Here is a 24,295-nt window from a genome sequence, read left to right as displayed (position 1 = left end):
AAAATAAAGTTGTCATCAAAATTATTAATTAAAAATCTCTTGATTTGGTTTAAAAATATGAGCTACAAAATGGTATTATTAGACACTTTTATATCATGTTGTCAAGAAATAATTAAGAAAATTACAAAATTATACTATTTATCAACAATAAATGATATTAAATTTTTTAAGTTAATATTTTTTCAATATTTACAATAGAATATATCTTTTAGAGAAAAAAATTAAAGGAATTTTTATTTTTAACATCTATGATAGAAACTCTATTTTTACAATTAAAATATAATTAAATAATAAATAAATAGATATCTAATATTAATTGAATTCATTTTAAGTTTTTACTTCTCTTTTAAGAAATGTGATAAAAATATGCATCGAACAATGTTTAAATTAGATATATTATATTTTTACTTCATAAAATATTTAGTCTTTTAGATAATGACATTTATACATTTATTTTATTTGTAATTTTTAAAATATAGATATGCTAGTTTATTAATTAGCATGCAATTGATCACTAAACTATAGACTTGTACGAAATACAAAATATTAGAATTTATATGGAGAAGACATAATAAGAAGAAAAAATAAACCTAGATCATGGTGCTTCACATCTATAAGCATCACTTGTATCTAATAAGTGATATATGTTCCATTTATTCTCATGAGAGATCTCATGTGAACACAAAATTCAATGAGTTTGTCTAAAAAGTTACACAGTTAAATCTTGATAGCAATATCACAAAAAAGTACCTATCCAAAATATCATTGAGCTTGTATTAACGAAAGATATATTTTATAATAGTAATCATCAAACCTTTTAACTAAATGTGCATCCTCACATTTCTCAAACACCCTCAAATATGGAATCATATGTGAATATATAGATTTCGTCAGTGGACTTTTTTTAATTTGTATTTCAAATAGCATAGAACTTTAATCTACTGATGAGACATGTTGCTATCTGATCTAAATGTCATATCTATGTGATTGATGAAGAGGATTTGAGAAATTGCTCATAACAAAAGCACCTAAAGAAAAGGTTGAGTTATGGAAAGGAAGCTAGAATGAATATTTTATTAGTTAGACTTTGACAAGATAATTTGATTGTTTATGTTATGAAGACATGTGAAGAAACTGACAAAATGCATAGCTTAACCAAGCAACTAAGTAAAAGATTAAGAAAGTTTGAAGTCTATTCTAAGTGATGCTAGTGTCAACCGAACTACTATAAGTCTGGAGCAAGTTTAGTGTTGATCGAGTATTAGTATCGACCGAGTGATAGTGTTGATGCCGAGCTAGAAGCACTACGTTGATTGAACAATTTAGTGATGACCGAGTGTCAGATCTTATTGTTGGCCGAGGAATAGCATTTTAATTGATTGTGAGAAATCATGATTTCTAGCCGACTCAGCTGATTTCTTGGGATATGGAAAGCGTGTTGAAGATGAGGATTGACACATTTGATCATTTAATTCGAGGAGAGGATTAGGTAAGATACCTAATGAATGGATTTTGTAAGAAATTTCTAGAAAATAAATAGAGATTAACATATACAATTAATTTGTTGGATCAACTTGTAAACCCTAAGATCTATAGTGATTGTGAAAAACAACAAAGGACCAAAATTATCTATTTAAGAAGGCACATAGACGAACTAAAAAAGAGAGCATGGAGAGACAAATAAAGAAGTTGTGCATGTTTGAAAGATTTCTAGTGAGATGGAACAAAGATGCTAAGGTTGATAAGAAAATCTAAGTGGAAGGCTTAAGTTTGTTGTGAAGAGAGGGGCGAATGCTTGAAGGGTTGCCAAGAAAATCGAGGACAAAAATGAGAAGCAAGGCTTATCAAGAATTCAACACATGAACTGAATAAGGATTTGAAACTACAAAGTGAGTTGTAATTATATAGATCAAACCTTATTGTTTTCTTTCTAATCATTGAAAACAGTTTGTATTGAAATCCTTTTAATCAAAGGTTTACGTGGTAGTCATTAAGGACTTAACAAGTATGTGTAAATCCTTTAACTGGGTGACATTCTAATGAAATGTTCTAAAGTCTTCTGACAAGGCCACTTCTAACATGCTGATTAAATCATTTAATAAGGTCACATTTAACAATGTGTATTGTAACCTTTAACAGGTTGGCTCCTAACAGGGCTCACTTTAGAAGAGTGAAAAAATGGTGACATGTTGCTGGTGGTTTTTCCCAAATTGATATTCCACATTAAATCCTAGTGTCAAACTTGTGACAAATGTTTTACAGTGTTTTATATTTCAAATATTTACATTCAACAAGTCTATTTTATTAGGACAATAAACTACTGGTTAGTATTGTTATTCAATCTATAGTAGAGACCGAGCAATAGGATAAACATAACATATAATTTTTAAAATATAGATATGCTAGTTTATTAAATTAGCATGTGATTGATCACTAAACTATAAACTTGTATGAAATACAAAACATTAGAATTTATATGGAGAAGACATAATAAGAAGAAAAAAAGTACCTAGATCTTGGTGCTTCACCTCTATGAGCATCACCTATATCTAATGAGTGATATATGTTCCATTTATTCTCATGAGAGATCTCATGTGAACACGAGTCAATGAGTTTTTCTAAAAAATTACACAGTTAAATCTTGATAGCAATAGCACAAAAAAGTACCTATCCAAAATATCATTGAGCTCATATTAATGACAGATGTATTTTATAATAGTAATCATCAAACCTTTCAACTAAATGTGCATCCCCACATTTCACAAACACCCTCAAATATGGAATCATAGGTGAATATGTAGATTTCATCTATGTATATTATTTTTCTTTGTATTTCAAATAGCATAGTTAATAAAAATCTTAGTTGTTTGATGAGAGGGCAGGGTCTGTTTCTTCATTCATGGTAGCTATTGTGGATGTGTATGGATTATTTTGGTGTTTGAGGAGGCTTTGTTTGATTGCTGGAACAGGAATTGGTATTTATGATTCTGAAAAATTCCTAATGCACTATATGAGTGCCCAAAATCGAGTTGAAATTGGAAAAAATTAGAATTTGGTATTCTCATTTACCTTCAAATCTGAAATTTGATCTTCCATCTAAATAGGTGGAATAGTTCCAATTATCATGACCTCTTCAACAGTCCACAAATAGGAATGGTCATGAACATGGTGGAGATGATAATGGTAATCGACTCTATTAACATCAAACTTGACATTCTGCCGGCAGGAGCAATGGTGATGGGGATGTTGTGGATGAGGCCCCTGTATCTTCTTAGTGGAGAGAGGAATTCAGATTTTTGGGTTTGAACCAAATAGGTTCGGAATAACAAATTTGGAATATTAAATATTTTAAGGTTTAAATAACATGGTCCCAAACTAAATTTTAAAAATCATAATCTAGATTTCAAATTCCAGAACTTTAAATCCGGAATTCTAAAAACTCCAATTTCTAAATCATATTCCAACAACCAAATGTTACGAACAGATAACTTCCATGAAAGAAATCAGAGCTACAAACTGCTTCCAAAAATTATTCAATAGAACTGGGGAGAGGTGGCTACGCAACTGTATATAACGGAGTGCTTATCAATGGCATGCCTCTGACAATCCAAAAAACCAAAGTCAATTTCAGATGAGTTTATCAATGAAATCAAAGTTTTGTCCTATATAAATCATAGGAATGTAGTCAAATTGCTTAGTTGCTGCATGGAAACTCAATTTCCATTACATCCTTTTGGGAGATACCAATTAAAAAACATAAATTATTGATTATGTGCAATCGCCGTGAAACTTCAGCCCATTCTACTTGTGTGTGCTATAATGGCTATGAAACTATATTTGTGTGATACAGTAGGCACTCGTTCCTTGTCCAGACTAGAACACTATCATTCACTTCCAACGGCCTAAAGAATTGAAAATAATAACATTTGCACTTAAGAGATTAAAAAAACTAATCAGAATCTAACAATAAGTTGTTCCACACAATAGAGAACATGCAATGAAAGAAATTGTAATGAAATGTGAAAGTCAATGTTGTTTGATTGGTATATTTTACAGAACTGCCGACCATTTCTTTTTTTCCGTAGTCTCTGCAGTATTTACGATTTCTGTCTGGAATACCTCACTCTTTTTTAGAGTGACATGTTTTCATTTTTCCACACATTTAGACTTTGAAGTGAAAGTATCCTCTCAAGCCACATCGCATAAGGCATCATCACGGTAGATAACTAGCTCACAATTACACCGAACACATCCATTTCACCTACTTCTCAACGAAATATAAGAAATTTCAATTATCTCAACCAATCCATCAGATCCCCCTTCATTCTCGGCACTGGCTAAATGGCCACGAAAATGCACCAGCTATCAGCTAGTGCCGTTTGCACCGTCAGTTATGTAGTTTGCATAAAACGTTCTATTTTGATCCGTCTGACAGTCCGTAAATGAGTTTCCCTGACATCCTCTAACACCGTATCAAAATGTGATGTGCTTCGTTGAAAAGATGGGAATATCACGTACAAAAGAATTGACAGACTATTTGATTGAATGTCTCGGATTCTTTTCGAAGAGAATGAACGAATAAAAAAATTACTACATTTTATATCGCTGTTTATCTCAGCCTTATTTTATATCAAATTTACTATGTAAGTTTCTAATTTTTTTGTATTTTATTTTAAAATAATTGTAAGCTTATATATATATATATATATATATATATATATATATATATATATATATATATATATATATATATATATATATATATATAATTTATAATATGTTATTCAATAATGTATAAATACTAAATAAAATATTATATTACTTATAACTTATTTTTTAACCATTTATTAATAAGTTGAAATGTAATTTTTTTAGTGAGGGTTTGGTTATTTTAATGCATTTTAAGAATAATATAATTGTACAAAAATTAATATATAAATAATTTATCTTAGATTTTTTTAAAATTTAAATATTTGAATCAATTTAATTTGTATATGATAAATATTTTAGATCATAAATTCATCTTGGGATATGATAGAGTTCTAGCTAAAATAGATAAATTGTGTTTAAAGTAATATGAATGTATAAATATGATGAATAAGTGAATATAGTTTGCCAATATTATAATTTCTTAATTTATAAAAATAATTCAAAAAATTGAAAGATAGAATTCAACTCCTTTGATACAAAGTAAGATAAAATACTCCTTTGATACAAAATAAGATAAAATAAATTATCTCCATCAAAAACTTCCTATTTGATCAAAGTACAACACATCTAATAAATAGCCTTGCTCCACAAAGACACTTCTATTACCCATATCCAAGACCTGTCTAATGATTTATTACATTTTTATCCCCCTTAACTTCATCTTAAAAGATGACATGGCTTACAATATTGTTGATTCCTATAATTTTTGGCAATCTTTAAGTGATGCAATTCATAAACTTCATTAGCTGAAAGATATTCTTGATTTAAACATAAAAAGAATGATTCAATCAAGCTATAAAAGTCGACAACTATTAACTAATCTTTTATTTTAGACAAACACTCTAAGATGGTGAAAAAGTAGTGTACCTAATTTTTTCCACTTATTAGGTTTTGTAGGTTTTGTAGCTCTTTATGATTTATCAAGATTCAAACTCACCTCTTGAAACACTGTGATGTGTGATACTTAAACAAAGAAACATTTTAAGTATCTAACATTAATCTTTTTACAATCTTATAATTATTTCTACATTTTGGTGATCTTAATATTCATTTAGATAGCCCTTGCTAAATTTTCATTTATTTTCCTTCTAAACAAGTATCTCTTTATATTTCCTTCTAAACATGTATATTTAGAGATCTTTTTTAAGGTGCTTACTACATCTTACCACAAAGGAAAAGTTGATCCAGCTACATACATATTCCATAATCCAAATAATAAAACAATAAAACCCACTCAACCTGTGCTAAGTGACTTAGCTCAAGATCTTCCACAAAAATAATGCAAACTAGGAAAAAAGGGCAGATTTCGCAAGAAATTTTACAAAAACACATCATAGTAGATATTTTTAGAAAGAAACTAGCCATAACATAGGTAATTACCAATTATGGTGGCAATTATGTTTTTAAATATGTATATTTCAATAATTTAAATTCTAATAGATAAAGTTTACATTTACTACAAGGTTAAATTAAATGGAACACTTTCCAAAGGATAAATTAGTAGAGTTTATTTCCTAGATACTATAATATATATAATTTATCTTTTTACCTAATAAAGCACATAGTTTATACATAACATTATAGATCAAATAGCAAGTCAAGTAGGCTTGACTATATAATATTTTTTACAATTTTATCTAGATTTCAATAAGAGAAATAGTCTAGGATTGGTAATCACCTAAGAGATCCATGTTGTTTGTTTTGATCATATTTATTAATTAATTGAAATTTTAAGTAATGTTACATGTTTTGACTTTTAATAAATATTTGAATTATGAAAGGGGGTAATTTATTTAGTGTGTAATGACAACATATTAGATAACCTAAAAATGATCAAATTTATAATCATTGTGTCCATTTGAATTATAAAAGGAGAAAACAACTTTAGTCTATAATGACTGTACAATACATCAATAGAAATTTCTAGTTCACAAATGTAGTTTAACTATTTAAAAAAAAAAAAAAAACTAAATCTAACTAATTATTTTAAATAAAAATATTACTAGTATAATTTTGAGGCAAATAGAACATTTTAAAATGATTAAAAATGTTAAAGTCAAATCCAACAACAAATGAAGATTAAAGTAAAAATATGTATCTAAATCCATTTATATTAATAAAAAATTTGTTAACATAAAGTAAAATTACATTGAAAATACTAAACCTTTTTTTAAATGAAAAAAATTCTAAATAAGAGAATTCTATATATATATATATATATATATATATATATATATATATATAAAGTTATACAAATATTTATTCCTACTAAAAATATTGTACTTCAAATAGACTTTAGTAACCAAAATTTATTAATCCAATTTCACATTGGTTTTATATGAAATTTAAGTATTCTAAAAAAATGACACATTTTGTTTATCAAATTTTCCATGTATTAATAGATAAAAATAATTATAATAAAATTAACTAAAGTTACATTTAAGTTATAAGATTGAATTTTAAAAATTAATATCATTTTGAATAATAACTTGGGAGATTAATTATTTCTAATATCATAATATATTATTTGTCTTTCTACCTAATAAAGCATTATAACTTTATAATTTTACCTATAATTGAATTAGACTATTAGTAGAATGGATAATCATCATATAACCTACTATTATTTATTTTGATAGTTTTTATTAATTAATTTAAATTCTAAAATAGATTATGTTCTTAATTTCAATTCATTAATATAACCAAATATACATAAAAAGAAAATAATCTAATAAATATAAATCTGAATAAAAAAATAAAAAATTAACAATTAAAAATAAAAAATTAAATTCTAAAGATGCATTATTTATATAATTGTTTCATTAAAAATTTCATACATAGTAATTTTAAACATATTTGAAAAGTTGTTAAGGCCAACACCATTCTAATAATGTTCCCATTCAAAACATATTAAATGATAGCTTCCAAAAGAGTTTTAGTGCTAAAAGCTACTAGCTATCTAGAATTCAACATACATTACAACACTACATGTTGCAATGTATGCATTCAAATATTTCGTCAATGACATTGATTGCATGATATAGTCTATATTGAGTCTTGATGCGAATGACTTGCTATTGTCTGAATAGTGTAAAACTAGCTTACTTGCATTAGAGGAGGTGGTGATAGTATATGAGCACATGTCGCAATGTATGCATTCAAATATTTCATCAATGACATTGATTGCATGATATAGTCTATATTGAATCTTGATGTGAATGACTTGCTATTGTCTGAATAGTGTAAAACTAGCTTACTTGCATTAGAGGAGGTGGTGCCATAATATATGAGCACCAAATTCACCTTATATTAAAAAAATTTAAAAAATAAATAAGCTAAAAGAAAGCACCAAAAATAGATAAAAATGAATAATGCACATAGTTCATGAACCATTGTAGATAAATTAAAAGTAAACTTCAATATTCTTATCTACAAAAAAAATTGTACATAAATACAATGTCAGAATATTTATATTTATCATTAATAATGAGCTCATAGAATACCAAAATAAAAAATAAAAAATTGTAAGTCTTGCTTTTTCTTTTTCTTTTCATCCTTACTATATCAACTATAGAAAAGGAAAGACTTTAGAAGTTAATAAATATATTATGAAATCATTTACTTTATTTAAAAATATAGATTATTGATTTACATGTTGATCTTTGTGGATAATTTTAAAGAGTATGAAAGTAGAGGGAGGGAAGAAAGAAGGTTAAAAGTTTATAGTGAATTAAATATTTAAGTTGACTTCTTCCAAATTAATAAATATAAAAGACAAAAGACATTTGAAATTGAACTCTTTATATATAATCATTCTATATTCATAACAACATATGTGAATTGCTAATCTAAATTTACAATGCAATTTCAAATATAGAAGTTGCTAATTTTTAATTTTAGTGTCTTTTATTTTTTAATTAAAAGATTACATCTTAAAGTTTTTATAATCTTCATAATTTTTAAAAATAAATTATTAATTATAAATAAAATAAATGTAATATATTTATATTAAATTGTTGCTATTGAAAATGTAAAATGCAAAATTGAACATATTAATATAAAAAAATAAAAATAAAATAAAACTATATTATAAAATATTAAGATTTAAATTTTATCTCTTACATACAAAAAAGAAGAAGTCAATATTGCTATAATTACTATTTAATCTTCATATTTTATCTCTTATATACAAATATTAAAATTTATATTTTATCTCTTACATACAAATATAATATTTTATTTAGTATTTATACATTATTTTATAACATATATATATATATATAAGCTTACAATTATTTTAAAATAAAATACAAAAAAAACTAGAAACTTACATAGTAAATTTGATATAAAATAACGTTGAGATAAACAGCGATATAAAATGTAGTAATTTTTTTATTCGTTCATTCTCTCCGAAAAGAATCTGAGACATTCAATCAAGTAGTTTGTCAATTCTTTTGTACGTGATATTCCCATCTTTTCAACGAAGCACATCACATTTTGGTACGATGTCAGAGGATGTCAAGGAAACTCATTTACGGACTGTCAGACGGATCAAAATAGAACGTTTTATGCAAACTACATAACTGCTGGTGCAAACGGCACTGGCTGATAGCTGGTGCATTTTCGTGGCTATTTAGCCAGTGCCTTCATTCTCGCTATCAATCACAATATTCAAATTTTACTCATCATTACTGTGATTCATAGTCTTCTAGCTTGCGCTCTATGCCCATTAAATACGAGTTGTATGCTACCCTTCATAAATGATATATTAGAGTCTCTCTGGCCAATTTATTAAAGCGGTAGAAGAGGAAAGCATTGTCTTTCATTGCTATAGTTGGTTGTTTTCCCAACATTTTACGGAGAGTTTAATTATATTAATCAATTTAAAAGAGAGAGATTAATACTCAAGAAAATTCAAACTTTCTCTCTCCCTGTACTTTTCTCTCTCCACGTACTAGAACTTTTAGAGAGAAGTATGAGTTAAGGTTTTAAGTTTGAGTTTCCACTCTCTCTCCTCCCATTTTTCTCTCTCCACATACTAAAACTTTTAGAGAGAAGTACGGGTCAAGGTTTTAAGTTTGAGTTTCCACTCTTTCTCTCTCCATGTACTAAAGTACTCTCTCTCCCCGTACTCCAAATTTTTGACCTAATTCTAAACCGAACCTCCCAACCCAAAATTCCACTTGAAAATAACCACTGGTTGGAAATAAAGTTCACAGGTCAATCAGAATGAGTTTAAAGGTAATAGCAAGAAAAACAAGCACCAAGTTACATTAAAATGCATTTGAGATGGAGAATTACAAGGATGGATGATGATGGATGATTTCATTTATATAAATATGAGCCCTCAAACAAATACACAGGAGTGTTGAGCAACTCTACAGGCGGCAATCTCAGAAGATGGCTGAACAGTTACAGTTTTGACCGTTCCCTTGTATTCATCGATGATGTCAATGGAAAATAGTGGTTTGAGTTATTCCTATTCAAGGAAATCTTAGGATTGCATAGTCTAGTTATTGTCACAACCTACGACAAAGGCTTGCTGATAAGCACTGGTATTATTGTTTGTTACGAGGATAAAGAAATGAGAACACATGCAGGCAGCAAACCTTTTGTAGGCACACATTCAGTCTTTCTCGCCCAGACAAGGGTTATAAGAATTCGGTCTTCATTTCACAGAAGTGTGCAGGAGAAATTGTTTCATGATTAGAAGGACCTTGTGAGACTTGTTTGGGACGTGCCACAAAGAGCACTAGGTGAGAATCGCAAGAAGGTTATGCATGGTAACCGGTTCTCTGTTTGATATATATAAATTGCTTATATACATCCATCAAGACCCGTGATCTGCTATCCCAAGCCGCCCCTAGCAAAGCACGTGCAAGATTGGACACAAAGAAACCGCAGGTAGATTCTCCAAACACACGACTCTTTCCAAGGTGGTAACAAATATCAAAATCTATTGAATACGTTTAGAAAGCTCTATTGAATACGTATGTTGGCAGTGATGCAATTAATGGTGTTATAAACCTGTCAAAGAATACCCATGGTGTTATTAATCTCTCAAGCTGCATTGGCACTGGTATTTGCAAGTGAAAAATGCATGATGGATCTGAATACCGAGCCTAGAATCATATATGGAAATACAAAGGCATTTGACGGAGTGCATTTCATTATTTAGGAGTTCTATGGTTAATTAGGCACAAAATAGAACATACACGGATAATGTTTGACAAAATGTTCATTGAGATTGAATACAAAGTATGGAAAATCGCACAGTATTAATCAAGTTCGGGATCAAATATCAACAACGTCTGTGGCATTACGGTCGTGATGAACATCAAGGTGCACATGCTCATTGTCAGTCAAAATATAGAAGAGGGAAGATTGGAGAATCGATTCTTTTAAGCAGGAAAATCTGAAACAGTCTATAGCCGGCAAAAGTCCAATGGAAATATAAGTGCATGAAAACTGTTTGACAAAATACAAAGTCCAAGTGCACTCATATTGTTTGACGAAATGCCTCTGCTACATCTAAAAGTTGGACTCTCAAAGTGAAATAAAGATTTTTGTTAAAGTTTTAATTGAAGAAGATATGACATCAATTTGATATAAAGAAAAGTGGCTATTGACTCCACACAATTTGCCAGGACAGCCCTTGACAGGTGACAATATGAGGAATCAATTTCAAGGTAAGGAACCTCCTGTGATACTAAAAAACACGCTTCCCGAAACATCTGACACAAAGATGGGGCATTTAGAAATTACAGATTTCTGAAAGATGATGAGCAAAGAAGATAAATCTCCCCTGGCACGTCAAATGTTGGAAAGTGGTCTAGCCCATGCAAGAGGACATCCACTCATAGTTCAATGTGTGGAATTGGTTTTAGAATGTATCAAGGCATATGATCAGAATTCGAGGGACGTCAAGACTGCAGGAGGTAATGTCGTAGCAAGGTTGGACCCAATATCTATATCCATCACTTTCAGATTGCCAATGAGAGAGGAGTTCACATAAATTTCTAAAGAAGGTGCCCAGGGTTATTTCCATCAGAATAAGAAAACATGTCTCAATGTTATTGCTAAAAGTTGGCTCGATCAACCCAGGCGAGGACAATCGTAGTTGCCAAGAATGTTACGTAGGAATATCTTTAATGAAGACATTTCTGATATGATAGTTCTTCTCAATAGAGTAGTGGGAAATCAAACAGTTGAAGATTTTCAAGATTGGATGTTTTTGTATATTAATACCATCACCACTGGGAAGCAATTTATAGATTGGGGAGAAATGATTAGCGATGCCCTCCATTACCAGTTGACAGGATTCAATGCAAATCAAGGATTTTACATGTCCTCATATCTAATGTACGCAATTGCAAGTATGAAGTCATGGCCCGGTCTAAATCCTTATGGGGAGTATAGCTTAACCACTCAAATTTATAACTATTACCCCCAGTTGCAATTGAAACAAAGCAATGCACAGTTTTGCAGGGTGAATGATGCTTTTTCTATGCTCACTGCCAGGGAACTACAAGGAGACATAGGACTTTGAATTTCTCCTGAAGTGGCCAGTCTCATTAGTATTTATGGTAGCTTCTTCATACAATATCCTCGATTCACTTACATCTGCATCAGAGGTTTCCAAGATTGTCCTCTCATGTTGCCTCGATTTGTAGATGATAGGTTGGTACTTTCAGAAGTCTGCAAGCAAATTGGTCAAGTAAACAAAAAGTGCAGGAACAAAAGATCAATCCCTTTCCCAATTGGCATTGGATATTACATTTGTTTGTCTTCTTCAAATGCCCAAAATATTGAGAGATCCATGGTGAACATAACTCTACACTCTTTCTACAGTCGCTTTCCATTTGATGGTAGCGGGTATGTTAAAAATAACTTGGCACTTGGACCTGGCTATCTTCATTTTTCCACATTGGAAGATTATTGGGCGAATTGTGAGAATGATTTTGAAGTTAGAAAAAGGGACTAGATGAGATTTACAATACAAAAAATCATTGATTACAAAATGGGATGGGATGTGACAGGCATAATGGAGGACGTGTCAGGCTTGATTGATCCTTACTTCTTTGAGCAAATACAATTACTAGAATTGCCATATATCAATTGGTCGCTGCCAGAACTGAAAGACCTCAAGGAAAGGACTTTCTTTGTGATTCAACAAACTGAGACTTGGTTAAAGAATAAAGTCAAAGAAGCCACTACTACTACTAAGTTAACAGGAAGAAGTAGTGTAAATAATAATAATATTTCTCAAGAAGGAACATCAGTTTCAGCCATTCCGTCCTCTATTCCTACATCCTCAGGCTCTTTGCATAGCACACAAGGGGGAGACGATGGTGAAGATCCAGATAAACGAGTTAACCTAGTTTCAGCATGTGAACTCAATGTGATCACCAGGAAGAAGAGATCAAAACCGAAGGAGAAGACCTTAAAGCCAATTCAACAAATGATTGACGAAGCTCTTGAGATGAATGCTTTACCCTCATTTGAGATGAGATGATTCAATCCATAGCATCTCCTTCACGCTCATTGTCTCCTTAAAGCACATAAACAATCCAAGAGGAGCCAGTTGTAGAAAATGTGCATAACTTGAACTTGTCAAGTTGTGTCACAGAATTGGATGAAATTAGAAAGAGACATGAGTTGTGTAAGCTGAAGATGTAGAGTTTAATCGTCATTAAGAACAAAACTTTGGCTCAAGTCATCAAATCATTCAGAGCATACAAGGCAAACTTGACTCAGTTGCTGGTAGCACCTACAGATCAAGGAACGAGTTCAAAGAATTAAAAGTTAGAAGTATTTCTATCTAAAGTTGTCTTAGAATTTTATTGATGTAATCTGTAAAAAGATTAACTTTAGAATTGACTCTAGTTTTCATTTTTCTAAACCATAGTTAAGCTTCAAGGGTTAGAGTTGGTTATGAATCGTCTTCAAGTAGTCCAAACACTAACTTTTTGGATAGTTACGAACCCGAAAAGTTGGTTATTCTAGATTGGCTATAAATTTTTGGAGATCAATGTAATAAAGGACTTTTTGGGACTTGGATACAGGGGAACACTTATGCTCTGATCATAAAGCAAATTTTGGAAAGTGTGTGCAATTGTTGTTTTTGTGTAATCAGTGATTTCTTTCTTTCTTGGTGCAAGAAATAAAAGGAAGTACATTTAGCGTTCTCTCTCCAAGGAATCTGAATTGTTAAAGTGTTGATTCATCTATGATTACTTTCATGGTATGATGTGAGTATTTGTGGATGGTTGAATTAGCATTGTGTTGGTGAAAGTTCTCAAGCGTAGTCCTTGATAGCTCTCATTAATAGTTTACATCATTTTTATGAAAATGTTGAAGGCGTGTGGTGCATTCGCTGTCAATGGTTTTCCTTCCTATTTTCTAAGTTCTTCTTATCTTTATTGAAATATCTAAAATTTCATCTTACGAGGGAGCTGCCCCTTTAAACACAGAGGAAGGCCGGATATCAAGGGCCTATCCAACTGTTGTGAACGATTTGCCACATACACTCTGTTGGGCAATTTCTATAGTGACAAATCTGTTTACCAACATTGGTAAAGTGCTAAAGAGATTGAAACATCGAGTAATGATAAGAGGATTTGCAGAAGTCCACAAGTAGTAAAAATTGCATATTTTGGAGAGATTCACAATGTGTGAAACAATACTCTGTTGTCTGTAAATTTTCTATAAACAGTAGCAAATACATTATCACGGTTGGAGACCCAAAAAAAAGTGTAAAATTGTGTTTTTAATTAAAAGAAAGCGAATAGCACAATCCCCATGGCAGGCAAAGGGAACGATCTTGATGTCATGAAGCAGAAATGAGACAAAGCGATACCACTTGGCCTCTTTATGATGCATGTCCAGATTTCATTGAAGTTGGCTTAAACTGGGGATAAAAATGCCCATAATTCCCTACATATATTCAAAAGGCCATCTTTATGCTATACCGGATCAATAAGATTTAAATTTTTTTTTTCCTATGTGAACATTAATTTCTTCAACGTTGTACATGTAAATAAATTGGCATATTTTTGTTTTCGTTTTGTTAATCTTTTGAACAAACTCCGATTCAAAGAATCTTAATGGTACAGTTTGCGTGGGGCAGACAACTACTACTATCTGTTTTCTATAGTCCATTTGTTTGACAAATAGTACGTACTATGGAAAAAAAATTGTTTGCAAAAAATGGAATCAAAATTGTTTGGAAAAAATAAATCAATTTTGATTATTTAATACTTTTAGACTAGAAATCAAGTCTTAGTGTGTGATGTTGAAGTCAGTCTGAAAAAATGAATTCAAATTTTGATTTATTTTATATAAAGTAATTTACAGGTTCTATTTTTTCCAATTCTCCACAAATAGAAAATAGTTTATTGCTCATATCTTTAGCCCATGAGATTACTCTTCCTATTTTTGAAAAACAGAAGCACTTCCTGTCTCTGAGATAAAATTAGATCCCTCTGTGGAAAAAGATGAGGCGCTTCCTTGCTCTACGAAAAAATTAGATCCTTCTGCTGAAAAAGCTGAGGCACTTTTTTTCTGTATGTAAAAAAATTAAAAATTGGATCCATCAAAACTGGGGCTCCCTCTGATGAAAGAGATTGGACAGATTGGGCAGTTTTTCTCCCTATTTGAAATTTATGAAATAGCTAGTGCTCCACATGAATGGAGGAACTGGGGCCCTTACAGACGCTGGGTCTCCTCTTGCTGGAAAAACTGTGGCTTCCTCTGCTGGATAACAGGCAGTTCCTGTTTCTGAGAAAAATTAGATCCCTCTGTCGAAAAAACTGGGGCACTTCTTGTCTCTATAAAAAAATTAGATCCCTCTGTTGAAAAAGCTGGGGCTCCCTCTGATGAAAGAACTTGATCAGTTTTTCTCTCTATTTCGATCTCTCTGGATGAAGGAGAGAATCCGCTTGAATGGAGAAACACGGACTCTTACAGAAGCTGGGTCTCCTCCTGCTGTAAAAACTGCTGGGGTTCCCTCTCTTGAAAAAACTGGATTCCCCAGTGGTAAAAAATCTGGGGCTTTTGAAAAAGCTGGAGAGGGGGAAATAACTGGGGATTCCTCTGCTGATAAAACTGGGTTTCTCCTTGCCTTCATTAAAAACATAGATTCCTTTGTTGGAGAAAGTGGGGCACTCCTCGTCGCAATGGGTTTGGTTTCGCCATAAGAATCCAACTTTTCTGGATTTAATAAAAATTCCATATTAAGTTATAAAATTCAAAAAAGAATCTAGAAATATGGTAATACTTAAACTAAAAATTATCGTACAGATCCAAATGCAAGTCTCGTATTCCTATTGTTATAGATATGTTATATAACTACATATATACTATTTCAATTGAAGCTGAAACAATACATGTTCGGAGAGATGGAAAAACCTCTTTAGGCATTATTAGCATTATACAATTGCTTTCAACCTATATATATATCTATATCTATCTAATTGATCTTCTATTGTCTTTTCAATTGAATTTTTTAAAAATTGATTATATAAGCTCAATTCCTTGATATGGCTATTACCTTTTCTTGATATGCCCGACAACTTGAATTGGGCTTTTGATATAATTCCAAGAGAACTTTTGCCCCGAGAGAATCTGAGTTTTGTGAGCTTGGACTCTAATTTTTCTGGATTGAAGAAAAATGTCTATGTTAGATTGTGATAATTACTAAATGTAAAGGAGCTCTGAAGTTTAAATTTCATTTAATATCCCATTTTTAAAAAGGCCTAAAATTTAAAATTTAATGTATTTTGATATGATTAGGAGGTTTCAGGTATATAGTTTTCATCTACTCGTTGTATGAAGCTAAAAATACAAATGCTTTTATGCTAATACACATAAGTAATGATTTCAATCCATCTAATCACAAGACAAGCTGCCATGGACCGACTGTTAGTATTCAAAATCCAACTGAATATATACTATTTACTTACGACATTCAGCGGCTAAGATTGCCCTAAAACCTGCCATGTCTTGTATATTAGACAGAGTAGACTCCGTTTGACATCGCAGGGCTCCTATTCGAAGTTTCCGCCAGTTATCTACCAGAGGAGGCAATCCTAGGAGGCACAGTGTTGGCTTTATCAAAATGGCATAAGGAATTGACTTCCATGCAGAGTAACAACTCAGCATATCCAGTCTTTCCAGCTTTGACAAGTTGCTAATGCTTTCTGGAAGGCCCTCCAATCTTTTGCACCAGCTCAGACTTAACTGCTTTAGCTGTGATAGCCTGCCAATGCTGTCCGGAAGTTTGACCAAGAATTTACAATAAGTTAAGTTCAAGTACTCCAGCTGAGACAAGTTTCCAGTGCTGTCAGGAAGGCATGTTAAATTTTCACAGTAGCTCAAATTCATGTATTGCAGTTGTGAGAGGTGGGAGATGTTGTTAGGAAGACACTCCAACTTGTGACATCCCGACAAATTCAAAGACTGCAAATGTGACAAATGACTAACGCTGTCAGGGAGGTTTCATAAGGATCTGCAGTCAGTCCAGTCGATGATACTCAACTGCGATCCCATACCTAAAACAGAGGATTTCTTCTTCATTGCTATTAGTAACTTCTCCAGCGAATTCGAGCTATACCACGTGCTTGCAAAGGAACAAGAATCCACCTTTAGCCATCTCAAAGTTAGAGGAAGAATGTCTAAGATATCGTCCATGTGCACTTGCTCCAAATGTAGATAGCGAAGACTAAGAGTGCACAACATTTTAAGGCACCGTGAACCACCTTGACGGAGACGAAGGCGAGAGATGTTGATATTGCTAGCACTGTTGAATGAGCTGCTTGACTGGAAGTGGACAGTCTCCCGTTGCCGGGTTTGATCTTCCTCAGCAATGATTCGGCCCATATCTCGCACGAGGTCATGCATTTCAAATACACCTTTCTCTTCTATCTTAATCAGCAACTTCATTGAAAGATTGTTGATAGCAATGCACACATTCTTGTACATGGATTTCCAGACGACAACGGGAGAAGTTGTGCATTCTCCAAGAAAATAGCAAGCAATGTCCAGAAATATTTCCTTTTCCTCGGTGCTAAGACCGCTATAACTGATCTTGAGTGTTTTCAAAATGTCTCTATTGCCTGCAATGTTTTGAGCAGTTTCAATCCAGCAATCAATGTCAGTGTCAGTCTTCTTATCATACAGGAAGGCTCCCATGACTTCCAGAGAAAGAGGGTGCCCCTTGCAGGCTTCCACTATTCTTTTTGAGAGTTCTTCATAACGGGTAATTGGGGATGGCCCGAGGAAGGCCTTCCAACAAAACAACTTCAGACTTTCACTTTCCTCCAATGCGCGCATCTCGTGAATGCATTCGGATGAGATGTGAGCGGAATTGAGAATGTGTTTATCCCTAGAAGTTATGATTAAGCGGCTCCCAGGGGCCAACGAATCCACAGCTAAGGCGTCCAATTGATCGCGATCATCCACGTCATCCAAGACGACAAGGCCACGGATTCCTCTTAAACGATCTGTCAACAAAGATTTGCCCTTTTCCACACTGTGCACTTCTTCTTCATAGTTGGCCAAGTCCGAGAGAATTTGCCCCTGCAGTTTTGTGAGGCTAGTGTCGCGGACATTAAACAGGAAGGAAACAGCTTCGAAATCACCATAAATTTCATTAGACACGGCCTTCGCAGCTGTGGTCTTACCAATACCACCTATACCCCATATTCCTACTCTAACTACTGCTTGGGCTGAATCGAGGTTTAATTTCTGGATGAGAGCTTCTTTCAAGGTTTCCAATCCCACTTGATGTTTGGCAACTTGTAACGGTACCCTGTCAAGTGTCTTTATTATGTCGTTCACCACTTTCTTCACTAGCTGAGCTTCGAATCTGCATATGGCGAAGTTAGGGACAGCAATATAACGCAGAAAGAAACGAATATATATTCTATCATTTACAAATGTCAGTGCTAAGTGCAATTACGTTATCCATTTTGCACACATTCTAGTCAGTAAACTAAATATAATCTTCATAATATTAGAAGGGGAACTAAATATAACCATGGCAGAACTATGTATTTACCGGAATCTGTTTATATCCTAAAAACTTGGTACATATTTCTATGAAGCATTTGCCAGTTTTGTTCAGCCAATGAATTATCCCCTATGATTCTCCAAGAGCGGATATTTTAAATGTTTTTCTATAACTTTTAATCGTGTAGATAGAAATGATGGCCGCCACGGAACTGTCTATGAAGTGTATAATTTTCTGTAGCTGCAAGCTACAGCACACTTGATCTAGTTCAAACAAAAATGTAAAACATGCAGAAAAAATCAGAGAAAACGGAGCCTTCTAATGAACAAAATTTCATTAAACATCGGTGCTGTTATGAAGTATATCAAGCATGCTTTATACAATCAAACCACCGCTAACAAAGTATGCAAAATGCAAGCACCGTAAATCAAGGCTTTCACAAATGGTTAAGGCAGGGGTCCAATGAGTGGGGGCTACAGGTCTATTTTTTAGGTACAGGTGGTCCCATGAGAATTTTTTTGAGGGGCTACAGGTTTAATTAGAATTTTTTCCTTCATAATAGGAGCCCCACTTTTTTAGGAAGCGGATGAAAATGGGGTGGGGCTGAAAATCGCCCCACTAGCTTAGGGAAAAATCTAGCCATTTGTCAAAATCTAAGACTTTAAAACTAAAAAAGTCTTTTATCATGAAATAAATTTTAGAAAACATGATTGAAAAGTAAAAACTCGTCATGTCTTGAGTCGAGCTGAAGTTAGAATTAATGAACACCAACATTAAGAAGGCCACAAAACTGTCTCTCAATATTTTTATTATCGTGCATCTTATCTGATGCTTACGGAGAAAAGCTTAAGGTAAAAAATCTTTTCTTATCTTTTTTTTAAATCCATTTTTTCAATCATTATTGTGGCACACTGGCAAGTTTTTAAGTATTGCAGGCTAAAGCTAATTCTTGTAATGTAAAAGGAAATCAAGATTCCTAATACAAAATGACAGAAAGACATAAAGCTTCAAAAAAAAAAAAAAAAAGTTAAAATAATATATTTATATTTAATTGAATATATATCAAATTATAGAGCTACTATATTTTACTTTCACAAAAAGTTAAATCAAAGTGATAAAAGGGACTCTCTTAAAATACTTATATGTTCTTCTATATCATATGAGAGTTATTCAAATCAACAATTTTACATAACATAACATCATATAAGAGTTATTCAACCTAACATTCATACAGAGCATGATAAAGAAAATATATTAAAAATTGTAAGAAATAACTTGACTTTTTTTCTCACTGAAAATGAAAATTCACACATTCTATTCTATTTCAATTGTAAAATATTACCTACTTCAGGTTTACAAATTTATAAAATGGATCTTTGAAGAGAGAACTCAACTTCTAATGAATAAACTCTAGTCAAAGCCTTTCTTTAAATAAAATCTTTGTCTACTGAAAATCTCACTCTCCTTTTTGATAATCAGCACATCTCTATTAGTAAAAGTAACTGTCTATCGATTCAATTTTCCAAAATGAGTGCCTGCATTTTTATGTAACCATTTAATTAAAGAATGTATGACTCTTCCACTGCCTTATTATCACCTTGAAAAGACCATTTTTTATGATTTAATCATTATGTGTAACAGTAAGAGATTTAGCTTCTAGTCCAAGGGGTTTAGCTTGGTTGGTTGAAGCAACCGGTTATCATTGTGGAGACCCTCGTTCAAATCCCAAGAGAGACATCTTTGTGGAATTCTATGTTATGACTCTTGGTCTTCCAATTATTATTTCTAGTGTGATTGCTTGAATAAGCTTATAAATCTCATATTGTTGCTAACTACAACTAAAACTAAAAGTTCAAAAACGATGTAGAATTGTCAAATGTCCCTATATTCTCCTACATCAGAGAGACCCAAATGTCCCTATATTCTCCTATATCAGAGAGACCCGTTGGCTACTGTCAACGAAAATGGCCAGCAGAGAGAGGCAAAAACCAACAGTATTAATTACATTTAGAAATGCGCCATATGAAGATCAAAACAAGGAGATTTGAATCAAAATTTCATTGTACGAGCTCAAGATTTCATTGATATGAAATAGCAAGGAGAAAACAAAAGCCTACGGAGGAGTACTAAAGAATGGCAGATAGAAAAGACTCAAGAGCATTGAAAGTACTACGTCTGAATCCACTAAAATGGGAAGGCTTCTAATGAAGTTCCCATTTTCCTGTTGTGTAATGCTCTGCCTCTGATTGCTCTATATGAATCGAGCAGCGGAGAAAATATAACCAATTTCAGTTCATGATTTCTTATAAATTTCTCTTTAATTTTGTAAGAAGGAAGAAGATAGATAAGATCTACTAGATAAAAGGCTTACAAATTACTGTTGTTTTGTAGGCTTTACCTATCTGATGACTGAATCTACTATTCTCATTTGATTAACACTATAAATGAATTTAGAAAATAAAAATGAACAGCTTCAGGTAACCTTCTATTCCAGCTCTTAAATCAATTCATAATGGTTTCAAAATTTTGAACTGCCTGTATGACATTTGACAAGAAATTAGCAGGTACGTGGAATATTGGTGGAAGGCTTCCCCAAGATAATGATGTTTGGAACGGCTTGTCAATCAGACAAAGGGCATTTAGTTAATTAGAAAAATTGTAATTATTTTGACAATGGTAGCCTATAAAGCGCTAGGCTTAATCAGTGCATCCAAATTTCCACGGTACTGGATGAATATAGGTGTGTATTTAGTGTAAATCTGATAAACTCCCCGACAAAGTGTAGAGAAACTTTAATTGGCTTGTGAAACTGAAAGATGGCTCCTTCGGCAAAGACAAGCATTTCAACACTAATACTTACATGGTTTGGGCTCTGTCGATTTAATTCTGGGCTATTAATTGGACTTAGAAATAAAACAAGGGGAAAGTGAAGTAAATTACTTACCCACCAATAATCTCCAGGGACCAGCCCGAGCGGCAACAGATCTGGTCAAGGGCGTGCTTCCATCCATCAATTTCGTCCCTTGAATATCGATCTGGATGGCTGTAATGCTTTTCAAATGACTTCTTGTAAGGGCTACTGCATTCTCCCTCCGGATATCTAACATGGGTGGGTTCCATTTCATAAAAGAGAGGAACAATTAACCCAGAAGAGGCCAACATTAAGGCAGCCTCCCTGAGACACCATGCCGAGGTTGCATAGCCTTTGGAAAATATAGGAATGCATATTGCGCTGCTCTTACTTGCATTTTCCAGGCTTAAATCAATGATTTCCCCCTTCTTTAACTTGTGAGTGTCGAGAAACACATTCAATCCAGCTGCAGAAAGAGCTTGGAAGAGATGATCAACCAGAGTCTTTCTCACATCTTTTCCCCTAAAACTCAAAAACACGTGATATCTCATACTAATGTTACATTAATTTATTTTCAAAGTCAATGTTAAAGACGTCTCTGAGAGGACTAAATTTCCAAGAGGAATTTGACTTTTGTTTGAGAAGAAACATCCGCTTGCATTCCAGGCGAAGAATCTAGGAAGAATCTAGGTATGGTCTTTGTTTCTCAGATTTATGTAAAAACCCCACAGTATGCCTAACTATGGAAGTGGGCAAGGAAAGCGACGGCCAATTCGCTTTCCGCGTTCCACGCACTGTTTTTGCTTTTAACGTGTTCTTAAATGTGTCTAGTTGCTTGATCAAAAGTTGTGCTTTGTAAGTGATAATCCTTTTAACGTGATAATTATTATTGTGTATCATTTTAAGAGCTCCTTATTATTGCACACTAAGATTTTCTACTTCTATATTTATAAATTAAATTAAATTATTTTAAAAATCTAATTCTCAAGAAAAAATTATTGTAGATTTTATCTAAATGATCTCACTTTTTTCACATTCAATCGATATGTTAAGTCTTCTATAATTACTACATGGAGTGTTTTACATTCATTCCAAATAACTTCCAATTGAATATATGAAATTTTTATATTTTATAATAGTGTTTTGATTTGCATCGATGGTTGTTATGTCACTAATTTCATATGAAATATTGTAAAATGTAAAATACAAATTTTTGACAACATTTTTAAATAAAACAATTCTAAAAAGAAACATCATATTTAAGGAGTTACTTGCAATGAACAATGTTTAAACAAAAATATAATCATTAAAAGCATGTACAAGTACCTTTCTTGCCATAATATATGCAAAGTCTACATAGTGGAAAAGTTGACATGTGGAAGAAAATTCTAACGAGTGTAAAGGAGAGAAATGATCATTCAACACCTATTAAAATGGATGATACATTTATAGTTGAACAAAGAATAGGTGATGTTATTCATGGTGTCTCTAAATAGGTACAAGACATAAAAAGACAAAGCATGGAGATTCCATTAAGTATTGAAGCTATTAAAGCCAAAGTTGTTGACATAATTGGTTGGTAAGATTGAAGATGCATTGTTACCTAAAAAGAAGGATGCAATGCCATGCGTGGAGATCCTTGGAAACAAGGATAAACATAGACTAACATATTTATTTTTTATTAAATTAAAGTATACATAAATACATACAACTACAATCCAAAGATCATGATGAAAGACTAAACTAACTAACTAACTAAAGATCCCCAAGCATTCATCACTTACCAATACATACCTTCTAAATTGATTTATCACACAAGGTTCATTCCATTAACCCTGGTAACATTATATGTGGCAATCATTTTAAAACCCAAAATATAACTTCCCATATGGTTATAGATTACAAGTTCCTCTCTTGTTAAAACCTAATAAAAATAAGATATCTTCTAGCTATGTCCACAAGTGATCGATATCGATAATCTTTTATGACTTGAAAAGATGTGGAACCCACATTATAAATGTCTAATTTGCACCCCCAGAACATGTGCAAAAATGGCCACTATTCATGGTATGCTAATTTAAATAAATCTTGGTATGAACCTAAATCAACTCTAGTGTGGCGATTCTCAATGAACCATACGTGAGTTAGTGCTAGATTTATACAAGACAATACCTCCTCATACGAGGGTATGCCTTACCATATGAGTAGATCATGCACCAATCGTATGAAGGAAAACATTGTCGTATGAGATTTTATGGGCAACATCTAAAATATAAGCATTGAAACTAATAGTAATCAATCTCCACACTAGCGAGTAGGTTAGATGTACACATATATATCAAGGAATGGACACTTGATGGCATCAATTATATCCAAGAAATGTAACATTACATCATCATGATAATATACCAAATTCAACTCTACTACATCACAATGTTAATACAACATCAAGGTAAACTAAGAGTGCATCGAACATTCTAATCCCTAAGATAAATCTCTAATTAGTAGAAATAAGATACAACCTCAAGTAAACACGAACATCAAGTAAATAATAAGATCCATCGTTGCATAACATGATATCCAAATGCATCAAAGGAAAATCATGCATCAAAAGTAACATACTTTGGGTACACTGAAGTACCAAGTGAACAACAATCCTTGACCTCAAACTAGAAGAAGACCATCCTTATACTCCACTCCCCTACAGTGGTATAGGTAGCTAT

The 24,295-nt window shown here is 32.4% G+C and overlaps 2 protein-coding genes across 2 annotated transcripts; both read right to left on the bottom strand.

The window, feature by feature from the left end:
- Positions 1-15,540: 15,540 nt before the first annotated feature.
- Positions 15,541-17,586, bottom strand: LOC149563500 (uncharacterized). The gene is made up of 3 exons (XM_089826717.1): positions 16,674-17,586; positions 16,262-16,366; positions 15,541-15,921 (listed from the first exon to the last, which is right to left on the bottom strand). The coding sequence occupies exons 1-3, from the start codon at positions 17,092-17,094 to the stop codon at positions 15,602-15,604; spliced, it is 846 nt and encodes a 281-aa protein (XP_089682843.1). The 5' UTR covers positions 17,095-17,586; the 3' UTR covers positions 15,541-15,601.
- On the bottom strand, positions 17,209-22,123 carry LOC149563499 (disease resistance protein Roq1-like). The gene is made up of 2 exons (XM_089828209.1): positions 21,666-22,123; positions 17,209-18,634 (listed from the first exon to the last, which is right to left on the bottom strand). Exons 1-2 carry the CDS (start codon positions 22,121-22,123, stop codon positions 17,209-17,211), a joined length of 1,884 nt encoding a protein of 627 aa, XP_089684335.1.
- Positions 22,124-24,295: the final 2,172 nt, after the last annotated feature.

The sequence above is a fragment of the Cupressus sempervirens genome, chromosome 4 (genome assembly GCF_028749045.1).
Source record: "Cupressus sempervirens isolate cs-2001-9-10 chromosome 4, ASM2874904v1, whole genome shotgun sequence".
NCBI lineage: Eukaryota > Viridiplantae > Streptophyta > Pinopsida > Cupressales > Cupressaceae > Cupressus > Cupressus sempervirens.
The sequence above is the reverse complement of the archived record's forward strand: the minus strand, read 5'-3'. Positions and strand labels throughout refer to the sequence as shown.